Source organism: Pan paniscus, chromosome X (genome assembly GCF_029289425.2).
Source record: "Pan paniscus chromosome X, NHGRI_mPanPan1-v2.0_pri, whole genome shotgun sequence".
NCBI classification, from domain to species: Eukaryota; Metazoa; Chordata; class Mammalia; order Primates; family Hominidae; genus Pan; species Pan paniscus.
This window is the reverse complement of record NC_073272.2, coordinates 48,654,169-48,666,872: the sequence shown is the minus strand read 5'-3', so window position 1 is coordinate 48,666,872 and position 12,704 is coordinate 48,654,169. Positions and strand designations below refer to the sequence as shown.

The window sequence follows — 12,704 nt, the reverse complement described above, 5'->3', positions numbered from 1 at the left end:
GTGCTACTATAAAATGACCAATAACTGAAAAATGAAAAATATATTATTTTTAGAGGGGGAAATGCATATCACAAATGAATCCATGGTACAATAAAACATGAATGTATTTATTCGATAAACCATAATTAAGTACTAACAATGGTCAGGCTCTCTACTTTGTGCCAGGGAAATTCACAGAAAAATGATGCACAATCTTGGCCCTCAAGGGACTCACACATGGGCAGCAACCAGGAGAGAGCTTAGATAAACACACAGGCAATGTCCTAGGGTAGTAGTCTCCATGGAAAGAGTTTTCCTTTAAATATTTTTCCTTTATGATTTTTAAAGTGCCATAGTTAAAATAAATAAAATCATCCAAGAAAGGTTAAAAAAAAGAGGAAGTAGCCAATTCTGTCAAATATAAGAATGAATTCAAAAAATTAAAAGGGCCTTTGGGGGTCCAGATTGTGTTCTTCAATTACAACTTCCCAGTAAAAGACCCTGGGTTCCTTGGAGGAATAGCTAATCCCAGGTCTAGAGCAAGAAATCTACACGATAAGCCTGGAAAATATTATCATGCCAGACAGCAAGAAATGTCACAAAGCACCTAGAGTCATTATCCCTAAAGCCAGTGGTCCCCAGCCTTTTTGGCACCAGGGACCAGTTTTGTGAAAGATAATTTTTCCATGGACTGGGGGGAGATGGTTTTGGGATGATTCAAGCACATTACATTTATTATACACTTTATTTCTATTATTATTACATCGTAATATATAATGAAATAACTATACAACTCACCATAATGTAGAATCAGTGGGAGCCCTGAGCTTGTTTTCCTGCAACTAGACGATCCCATCTGGGGGTGATGGGAGACGGTGACAGATCATCAGGCATTACATTCTCATAAGGAGTGCTCAACCTAGATCCCTCGCATGCGCAGTTCACAACACGGTTCACACTCCTATGAGAATCTAATGCCACTGCTGATCTGACAGGAGGCGGAGTTCAAGTGGTAATGCTCACTTGCTCACCACTTACCTCCTGCTGTGCGGCCCGGTTCCTAACAGGCCATGGACCAGTACCTGTCTGTGGCAGGTTGCAGACCCCTGCACTGTGCAATGTCCCCTCTTCACCAAAGAAGGTCGGCAGGCAAATATAACTCCAACCAGCTTGCAGTTCACATGTAGGAGGTCTGAGAGGTGAAAGGTCAGCCCTTCCATCCCTCTAGCCAGAAGAGCCATCTTATTACATTTGGGATAGAAGGAGAAATAACATGGAAAGAGAAGGCAACATTTGTGCCTTTGCTGGAGGTAACTGGCCCTTCCCAATCCCATCCACGTCTCCCCTAATTGCAGAAAACCATATACTGCATGTTCTCACTTATAAGTGGAGCTAAACATTGAGTAGGCATGGACACAAAGAAGGGAACAACAGACATTGGGGCCTACTTGAGGGTTAGGATTGAAAAACTACCTGTTGGGTATTATGCTGATTACCTGGGTGAGAAAATTATCTGTACACCAAACCTCTGCAACACACAATTTACCCATGTAACAAACCTGGACATGTACCCTTGAACAGAAAATAAAAGTTGGAAAGACAGAAAAAACAAAAAAAGAAATCATGTCCTTTGCAGCAACATGGGTGCAGCTGGAGGCCATTATTCTAAGCAAATTAATTCAGAAACAGAAAACCAAATACCACATGTTCTCACTTACAAACGGGAGCTAAACAGTGGGTATACACAGACATAAAGACAGGAAAAATAGACAGTGGGGATTACTAGAGGGAGGAGGGAGAGTACAAGGGTTAAAAAACTACCTATTGGGTACTTACTATGCTCACTATATGGGTGATACAACCAAATGTATTTCAAACCTCAGCATTACGCAATATACCCATGTAACAAATGTGCACATGTAACCCCAAAATTGAAAATAAAAGTTGAAATTAAAAAAAAAAAAAAGAACATGGGCCTGGTTGTTTCAGAATTATAGCCGATTTCCACCCAGGATGGTATCACCTAGCTTTAGAACTCACTTAATTCATCAGCTCTGACAGCAAAGGATGAAGATAAACTATCACTACGAATATTGAAAAGAATAAGCTGAATGGTCCAGAGGCAATATCCAAAAAAGGGATTTCCAGAAATGGTCCGTACAATGGCAGAGCCCTAAGAGTGGGTGGGCGATCTCCTGAGTGACCTTTCAGTCGACAGGACACTCTCACTGGGAGGGTGAGTCCAGCTAATTTGGTGTTAGCCCACTCTACCACTTCTCATGGGGACTTACCTGAATACAAGCCCCCGTCTTCAACTTGCACAAGTTGCAGACTAAGGCCCACCGACTGGGTGGGATGTGGGAGATCTTCGTGATCGGTTCCATCCTCTCAGGACAAGCAATGCTGACCTACAAATAAAATACCACCATAAGGCAGAAGTACCAAGGCATCCCAGAAGTACCTTTCACAAACCATAAACGATGTTACATAAAGCTAAGAACATCAAAACAATGAGGTAAGTCACATCTCTTAAGGTTAATATGGAATCAAGAATAAACAAAACTTATTTCCACTGCTCAGTCCTTCACTCATTTCCAGTAATGTAAATAATTCACATATGGGATGAGAGAGCAGGAGTATAGACTAGGCATGATTACCTTTTACTTTTCTTTCTTTCTTCTTTTTTTTTTTTTTTAGAGACAAGGTCTCCCTCTGTCACTCAGGCTAGAGTTCAGTGGTGCAATCATGGCTTACTACAGCCTTGAACTGCTGGGTTCAAGTGATCCTCCCACCACAGCCTCTACCACACCTGGCTAATTAAAAAAAATATATTTTTGGCTTTTATCTAAATGACAGGCAATAACAAATGCTGGTGAGGAGTGGAGAAAAGGGAACCCTCAAACACTGTGGAGAAAAGTAAATGCTTATACACTGTTGGTGGGAATGTAAATTAGTACAACCACTGTGGAGAATAGTTTGGAGGATTCTAAAAAAAAACACAAAAAATAGAGCTACCATATTATCCAGCAATCCCACTGTTGGGTATATACCCAAAATAAAGGAAATCGGTATATCAAAGAGGTATCTGCACTCCCATATTTTTTGCAGCAATGTTCACGATAGTCAAGATTTGGAAATAAGCTAAGTGTCCATCAACAGATGAATGGAAAAGAAAATGTGGTACATATACACAATGGAGTACTATTCAACCATATAAAAGAACGAAATCCTGTCATTTCCAACAACGTGGACAGAACTGGAGGTCATTACGTCAAGTGAAATAAGCCAGGCACAGAAAGACACACATTGCATGTTCTCATTTATTTGTGGGATCTAAAAATAAAAACAACTGAACTCAAGGAGATAGACTGTAGAAGGATGGTTACCAGAGGGTGGGAAGGGTAGTGGGGGGAACAGGGCAGGAGGAGGGTGACGATAATTAATGGGTACAAAAAGGATAGTCAGAAAGAATGAATAAGACCTACTATTTGATGGCACAACAGGGTGACTATAGTCAAAATAATTTAACTGTACATATAAAAATAACTACAAGAACATAACTGGATTGTTTGTAACACAAAAAGGATAGATGCTTGAAGGGGATGAATACCCCATGTTTCATGATGTCATTATTAGGCATTACATGCCTGTATCAAAATCTCATGCATCCCATAAATATATACACCTAATATGTACCCACAAAATTAAAAATTATTATTTTTTTTTTGTAGAGACCAGGTCTTGCTATGTTACCTCAGGCTGGTCTTGAACTCCTGGCCTCAAGTGATCCTCCTGCCTTGGCCTCCCAAAGTACTGGGATTACAGGCATGAGCCACTGCGCCCAGCCAAGGTTACTGTAATGGACACTTTTACTTAGGAACCAAAGAAAGCTACTGAAAGTAACTAAATCGAGTATCTATTATGTTAAGAGATGGTGCTACATGCCTTGTTGTTTCATTTAATCAACTAAGGATAAAAAACAGAGGGAGTGACAAGTCTTTCCATTTGATTTACAAAGGAACCATGATATTGTTGAAAAACAGCACATCCGTGTAATGAAGAGACTGCAGAATGTAAGTAGAAAGGAGGAGGATGACATTTTAAAACAAAAGTCTTTAAAACCACATAACTATCATGAGCTTACCCTACTCCCTCAGCCAAAGTAGCTTCAAAGTGAAATTAGTCTTTGGGAGAGGGCTGAAAAGAAAGGGATGCTTTTTTTTTTCCTTTTTTTTTTTTATTATACTTTAAGTTTTAGGGTACATGTGCACATTGTGCAGGTTAGTTACAGATGTATACATGTGCCATGCTGGTGCGCTGCACCCACCAACTCGTCATCTAGCATTAGGTATATCTCCCAATGCTATCCCTCCCCCCTCCCCCTACCCCACCACAGTCCCCAGAGTGTGATATTCCCCTTCCTGTGTCCATGTGATCTCATTGTTCAATTCCCACCTATGAGTGAGAATATGCGGTGTTTGGTTTTTTGTTCTTGTGATAGTTTACTGAGAATGATGATTTCCAATTTCATCCATGTCCCTACAAAGGACATGAACTCATCCTTTTTTATGGCTGCATAGTATTCCATGGTGTATATGTGCCACATTTTCTTAATCCAGTCTATCATTGTTGGACATTTGGGTTGGTTCCAAGTCTTTGTTATTGTGAATGACGCAATAAACATACGTGTGCATGTGTCTTTATAGCAGCAAGATTTATAGTCCTTTGGGTATATACCCAGTAATGGGATGGCTGGGTCAAATGGTATTTCTAGTTCTAGATCCCTGAGGAATCGCCACACTGACTTCCACAATGGTTGAACTAGTTTACACTCCCACCAACAGTGTAAAAGTGTTCCTATTTCTCCACATCCTCTCCAGCACCTGTTGTTTCCTGACTTTTTTAATGATTGCCATTCTAACTGGTGTGAGATGGTATCTCATCGTGGTTTTGATTTGCATTTCTCTGATGGCCAGTGATGATGAGCATTTTTTCATGTGTTTTTTGGCTGCATAAATGTCTTCTTTTGAGAAGTGTCTGTTCATGAGTGAACAGGCAACCTACAAAATGGGAGAAAATTTTCGCAACCTACTCATCTGACAAAGGGCTAATATCCAGAATCTACAATGAACTCAACCAAATTTACAAGAAAAAAACAAACAACCCCATCAAAAAAGGGATGCTTTTTCTGCTTTCCTTTTTGAATCAGGGTCTCACTCTGTCACCCAGGCTAGAGTGCAGTGGCAGGATCAGGGCTCACTGCAGCCTCGACCTCCCAGGCTCAAGTGATCCTGCCGCCTCAGCCCCCTGAATATCTGGGACTACAGGCATGCACCACCACACCTGGCTAATTTTTTGTATTTGTAATAGAGATGGGGTTTTGCCATGTTGCTCAGGCTGGTCTCAAACTCCTGGACTCAAGTGATCTGCCTGCCTCGACCTCCCAAAGTGCTGGGATTATAGGCGTTGAGTCACCACACCCAGCAGAAAGGGATGTTTTTTAAAAAGATGGAAATATTCTTTTCCATGTGAAAATAAGGGGTCAAGCAACTGCTGGTAAAAAGTATTTTCATTCCCCACACCCCGCCAAATATATACATGAGTTTCTAAGAGAGATACAGCTTTAAAAGGTGAAGAACTGTCAAATAAGGATGCCAAACTAGTACTGGTTCTGCTCACATCAGGAAACTAACAGATCTTGAGTAGTCCAGAAGGCACTGGAAACCAAGAACTAGAAATCATAAGAGAATGTCAATAGCTGAGAAAGTCTATTTTGTTTTTAAAGAGCTCTTCCTGAGTCATGTTCTGGACTTTTATAAGCTGAGAGAGCCTACTCTATTAGCTGAGGGATTTGCTGTTGGAAAACAGTCATTCTCAAGCCAGAAACCTGAGTTTATTTTACGTCTAGATGTTCTTAGTGAGAAAAAGAAACTACTATTCAAATATTTTTTTAAAATACTGATGTCTATAGCCATAGGAATACAAAAGTATATATATGGGACTTTTAGTGTAACTCTGTGAGCTTCTTTATTAGACAATAACTCCCCTGGAACCAATATTAACAAGATTAAAAACAGGAAAATCTTAAAGGAGAATGAGTTACTGATATAATGCCAGCTCCCCATTAACTAGATTCTGCAGTCTCTCTTGTCATGCAGTTAAACTGCCTAACAAATTTGCTGGTTTGGATAGTGGCTGGGGAGAGAGGGCATGAGTGGGATATCCACACAGCTAAAGAAAAAAAAAAAGGCAGCCATAAGAAGAAATGTCTTCAAGCCCCATTTTAATTAAGTTAGTGTACATGTAGCCACTCAGGAAATACCAGCAACTGAAGGACCAGGCTAGATAACGATAAAAAATTGAATTTTGAGTAAAGAAGGTCTTTGGCAGATGTTGAGTGTAAGCCCTAAAAAGAGCTTCAAAAAGTAAAGGGCATCGGCCGGGCGCAGTGGCTCACGCCTGTAATCCCAGCACTTTGGGAGGCCTAGACGGGTGGATCACGTGAGGTCAGGAGATCGAGACCATGCTGGCTAACACGGTGAAACCCCGTCTCTACTAAAAATACCAAAAAAAAAAAAAAAAAAAAAATTAGCCAGGCATGGTGGCGGGCACCTGTAGTCCCAGCTACTCGGGAGGCTGAGGCAGAAGAATGGCGTGAACCTGAGAGGTGAAGTTTGCAGTGAGCCGAGATAGCGCCACTGCACTCCAGCCTGGGTGACAGAGCGAGACTCTGTCTCAAAAATAAAATAAAATAAAATAAATAAAAATAAAAAAGTAAAGGGCATCATCACAGTAGACAAAGAGTTATTGCTCACTTTATTTGTAATAGCCTAAACCTGTAAACAACCCAAATGCCCATCAAAGGAAAATGAATAAATCAGAGTATATCCATACAATGGAATATTAGCAATAGAAAGGAATAAACTATTGATACACACCACAACATGGAGTGTTAGCCAGACTGAAAAAAATACATACTGTATGAAGTTTAAAACCAGACAAAATTAATCTATCATGATCAAGACAAAAATGGTGGTTATTCTTGGGGGATAGAGACTGGAAAGTGGGTATAGAGGATCTTTCTGGGGTGCTTTATGTCTATTTTTAGGGTATTTCATGTCTTGGTCTGAGTTGTGGTTACAGATACAAACATGTGTAAAATATCACAAAACTCTACACTTAAAATTTGGCATCTAAATATAAGTTTTACCTTAAAAAATTCTGCTGCTCACACCCTGGTCTTTTGTGTCTCTCCTCTCATACAAATTTATCAATTTATACATGATATACCCAAATATCATGTATATATTTGGGTATTATCCCAAATATCGTGTATATATTTGGGTATTATCCCAAATACCACTGGGAATACCACCTATATATTAATCACCATGGGCTTACATGCAAGTGTGCATCCAATAAGGATCTGAGGTAGCTCAAGTGGAAGTACTATTACTTCAGAAACATGGGCAAGCATGAAGCATTTCCATACTAAGCCTGAGTCAGTCTGAATGTTGTGGGGAACAGGGACACCCTGGAGCAAATGGTCTCACGGGCCTGGATGAATTCTTACCTCTGGGATCCACAGGGCACAGCTGACATGAGCCCATTTAGTCCCTGTCTTGGTGGTCTTCAGGGCTCCACCTTTCTTTGGACATAACACACATTGCGGATAAATGCCCAGGACACAGGAGCGACACAGCCAGCTGCCTTCTGGGACCTTGAGGATGCCATAGCAGGCCTGGAGGTATGAGGAGGAGAGGGGAGAATGGTCAGCACCTTCTCACCAGGGTTGGTATCTGTTCTGATACACAGTCACAGAGTATCCTCTGCTTTTGGGAGAAAGGCAAATAAAGCCGAACAAGCTTATATCCAGTATCGAGTGATTTAAAAATACTCAAAAAAGCAACTTCCAGCATCTCTCCTAAGATCAGCATGTCTGTCCATGAGAACTGACTTTAAGGATGATAGAACAAGACGAGGAGATACAGCCAACCGTTAACCCAACTGTTATCTGAGTGTTGTGATTACAGCATTTTTTGGTCTGTTTTCTAAAGCTTCTTCAATGACTATGTATTATAATTAGTCAAACACTTATTGAACATTTCCTAAAAGTCATACACTGTTGTGATCAAGAAAAAAGTTTTAGAAAATAAAGAGAATGAAACTTCTGAGGAGCAAATGAACTGACGTTTATAAAAAGCCTATTAACGCCTGGTGCATAAAAAGTACTCAGTAAATCGTAGCAATTGCTTGCTTGGGTTGAAGAAACAGGGACTTGTGAATGAATCTTGAATAGAATATTGCACTAATCACAATAATTCATAATGAGTTCTGGAAGGTGCTTCAAATCCTTTATGGAATGAAGTTGGACAAATAAATAATTACTGTGAGAAACTGGAGATTAGTTTGGGAAACATTCTAGACTCCCTTTTTGCTATCCCCAATTTTGCCCATCATTTCCTCCTTACTGCTCTACTCTATTAGAGACTAACTGATTCAATATGGCAGCTTCAAAATTTCTGTCTGCCTCAGGAGATTCACCCTCAACTCAGATTCAAGTTATAACAGTTACCATAATATCGGTCCCCTCACAACCTGGTCCTTTTCCAAGCTCCTTCTTTCCGTGTTACCACCATACTTCCTATCTTCCAGATCCAAATTCCTAGACTTGTATTACTCACTTTCTTTCATCTGCTGACCTGGTACTTGCTATTCTCCCTACAGTGGCCCCAAGACTCTGACGTTCCTCTCCGTCCTCACCACTTGCTCTACCCAAGTTCTCATTATGCCATGCCTGGATTGATTAATTTCTACATTTTCTTTTTCCCCCTGCACACCTTCAACCCTTCTTCTACTTGACTGCCAGATTCTCCTCACTAAAAGAATTCATACCATTGTACAGTGGCAAGCCCTTTAGATATTCCTTCTACTCTTACCTGCCCCCCACTATCCAAACTAGGGGTTGGCTATTTTCCAAGGTCTGTTTTATAAAGCCAACAAGCTAAGAATGGTTTTCACATTTTTAAAGGGTTGTAAAGAGAAGAAGAAGAACATGTAACAGAGACTGTATGTGGCTATAAAGACTGAAATATTTACAGCGGATCCTTAGAGAAAAAGTTTGCCGGTTCCTTATCTAAAGCCTGTTGTTCCTTGTACTTCACTATCTGATCTCATGCCCCACTATACCCAAACACAGGGCTTCTGACTTGGACAGGCAGGCCTCCTGGTTTTCTCCATAACTGGTCATTCTTATTTTCACATCCATGTGTCTAAGCAGCTTCCCTGCTCTACATGGTCAACTGTTGTTTCCATAGTTGGACCTTTCTCACCCTTCCAGACCCGGTTCAAACTCCAGGCCCCTCCAAAAATCCTGCTCAGGTCACTGTAGCCCCTTGCGTTTGTCCCACTGCCTGACTCCCATCCTCCACTCCATGCAATTTCCCTCACCAAGTACATAGTCAGCATCATGTGTTCTTTAATTTTATTATTATTTTTTTTGAGACAGGGTCTTGCTCTGTCACCCAGGCTGGAATGCTGTGGCATGATCTTGGCTCACTGTAGCCTCAACCTCCTGGGCTCAAGCAATCGTCCTACCTTAGCCTCCCGAGTACCTAGGAGCACAGGCATGTGCCACTCTGCCCAGCTAATTTTTGTAGAGACGAGGTTTTGCCATACTGCCCAGGCTACTCTCAAAATCCTGGGCTCAAGTGATCCACACTTTGGTCTCCCAAAGTGCTGGAATTACAGGTGTGAGTCACAGCACCCGGCCAGCATCATGTATTCTTTTTCTCTACATTTGCTGTTGTGTTTCCTCTCCTCAGTGAGATTTTTAGTATATTTTTTTTCTTTTAATTAACCCTGGCCTACAGAACTCAATGAGATTTTAAAGTCACTAGAGGTAGAGCTGTTGTCATCAATTTACCTGGAATGCCCCCTATGCTGAGCTTGAGTAGGTGGTTGGATAAAACAAATGTATTTAGCTCAAGAACTGAAGCTGGACTCTAGGTAGGCTCCTCTCACAAGAGCAAGGCATCATTTTATAAGGTTTCTAACCTTTAAAGCTCTTTGTCTGAGGCCCAGAATGTTTGCTAGGAAATGAAAGCAAGCTTCCTCCCTAAAATAGAGTCTCTTTCAGACTGGCAGAAGAGAGGTCAGGTCAGTGACTGGCTCTTGGAATATCCTTTAGCTCCTGGCCAGTCTATAGGGCAGAACATCATTTACTGAGCCCTTTTGTGGACTTACTCACAGTCATAAGATCATAGATACATGTAAAAGGATTTAGAATGGCCCTAACTTTCACATTTTTTTTTTTGAGATGGAGTCTCACTGTCGCCCAGGCTGGAGTGCAGTGGCGCAATCTTGGCTCACTGCAATGTCCACCTCCTGGGTTCAAGCAATTCTCCTGCCTCAGCCTCCCGAGCAGCTGGGACTACAGGTGCATGCCACCACACCCAGCTCATTTTTGTATTTTTAATAGAGACGGGGTTTCACCATATTGGCCAGGCTGGTATCGAACTCCTGACCTCGTGATCCACCCGCCTCGGCCTCCCAAAGTGCTGGGATTACAGGCGTGAGCCACCATGCCCGGCCCAACTTTCACATTTTTTAAAGAAAAAATGTTAAATTCATTGTTAAAATCTAAAGGCTACTTATGTACACATCTCCTCAAAAGTACTGACCATAAGTGTATTTTTTGTCACTGAGGAACAAACACTGAAATGTAATATGGTGTCAGTAAAGAAGAAAAATCATGTTTAATAAATTCAGATGTCAACATGTCCCCATTCTGTTAGGGAGTAAACCAAATCTTCCAAGGCATTTTAAGTCACTTTTCAGCCAACAGAGGGAGCTCTAAGCCAAGTATCTCTTTAGAATCCAAGTAAATATACTCACTTTGGAAGAATCTCTTATGTGAAACTTTATAGGGTACCAATGTCCCAGCTTTAATACATACCAGTTTACATACTGCAAGGTCTGGTCAGTTATTGCCATCTCATCTCTTTCTATGTGAGAAAGGGGTATCATTCATATTCATTACCGGAATCGTTTTTAAGACTAATAAATAGCACTGGAGATAATTATGCTACATTTGAGTTTGTTAAAGAACCTGAGAATACTTACTATTTTGTCCCAACTGTAAAGGACAAACATAGAAAATATATACAGATGACCTTTATGCTATTCCTTTTAAGCCTACTACAGATCCACAATCATTTATCTGAAACCTCTAGGGTAAGAAAAATTAGGAAATTCAGAATTGCTCAGATCTTAGGAAAGTATATATATATATATAGTATATGACCTAAGCCCCCAGTGGGACCAGGGGCAATACCATATAACCAAACACATTAATAGTTCTCTAACAAAATATATGAGTATTTAAACAAAATGGATAAGGACTACAAATGGCCTCATACTGGGTAGGTTGTGGTATTGTCCTCAAATCAGTTCTGGTGTGAAACTTCAGCAAAAACATGCGTTTTTCAGAACTTTATAATTTTGGAATTGCAGAGAAGGGACTCTGGGCTTGTATTGTGAGATATAATACTTAAGTTCATAGTTAAATGGTAAAGATTTTCTGCTCTCACTTAAAGTCTGATATAAATGCCAATAATTGGTAAAGTGAAGACAAATTTTCAAAATTCACTTTGTTAAAGGTAAATGAAGAAAAAGATCCAATTGGTCACAGAATAATTCTGAGTACCTTTTACATACAGGGTGGTTAGGTTAAGAGGCCCAGGGAATTAAAATAATCTTAAGCCCTGGTTTCTATCTGCTATGTTATCTATTCTAATTACTTTAGTCATTTTGTAGCCAGAATGATCTTTCTAAAATACATATCATATCCTCCAGGGTTGACAGGACAGAACTGAAGTTCCTTAGTTTGTCAGACGGTCCTTTACACACGTCTCTTGTATCCCTCTCTACCCTCACTTTCCATGCCTTCCCTACTCTACTCTGCCACTTTACAGTTTCTGAAGGCTTCAGTTGCCTCTGACATATTTTGCCTGCTTTCACTACCCTGTCTGAACATTTCTCCTCTCTGCCTGAACACACACTGCTGGTTTACTTGACATCTCCTTTTGGACATTAAGATTTAGCTTGGGTGCTACCTCCTGGAAGTTGTCCCTGACTCTCGTTTCTCACAGATGCATTTCCACAGCAGCTTGGACTTATATCTATAAAAACACTTGGCATATGATGCTAAATTGGCAGTTTCCTTATATTTCTTTCACCAGACTATGATCTCCCTGGGGGCACAGACCATGTCTGCCTCTTCATCACTGACTGTGTCCTCAGCATGCATCACAATCCTGGCCCACGGAGTACTGTACCTATTTGCTAGACAAATTAACAAAATGAATGAAATATACAACAGGTTCAGAAGAATGAAAAATCACTTAGGGTAAGGGAGTTCACGAAAGGATTTGAACTAGACCTTGAAAAATATGTAGATTTTTGATAGCTGGGACATAGGAGGAGGCATTTACAAATTGGAGTGTGGCTGAAACATGGGAGATAGGACAGTGTCAGGAATATTCATCACTGCACCTTGAGTAACCTTATTTTGTTGGAACACAGTGCTTGTGGGGGAAAAAATGGAAAGAGCTGAAAGGAGGGTTGATATAATAATCATCATTATTAATTAAAAAGGCAGTATAGTAGAAAGAATGACAAATAACCAGCTTGGGTAAAGTCACTTCACCTCTCCCGGTATTTGT

At 40.6% G+C, this 12,704-nt stretch overlaps 1 protein-coding gene across 2 annotated transcripts in view; it reads right to left on the bottom strand.

Annotated features, from left to right (window-relative positions):
* The window catches only part of JADE3 (jade family PHD finger 3), a 149,223-nt gene that overhangs the window by 19,924 nt on the left and 116,595 nt on the right, over positions 1 to 12,704 (bottom strand). For both annotated transcript variants that reach the window (XM_034950655.3, XM_034950654.4), the window contains exons 7-8: positions 7,553 to 7,720; positions 2,271 to 2,387 (exon numbers count right to left, since the gene is read on the bottom strand). In XM_034950655.3, coding sequence (XP_034806546.1) covers positions 2,271 to 2,387; positions 7,553 to 7,720 — 285 coding nt within the window. The remainder of the gene's footprint in view (positions 1 to 2,270; positions 2,388 to 7,552; positions 7,721 to 12,704) is intronic.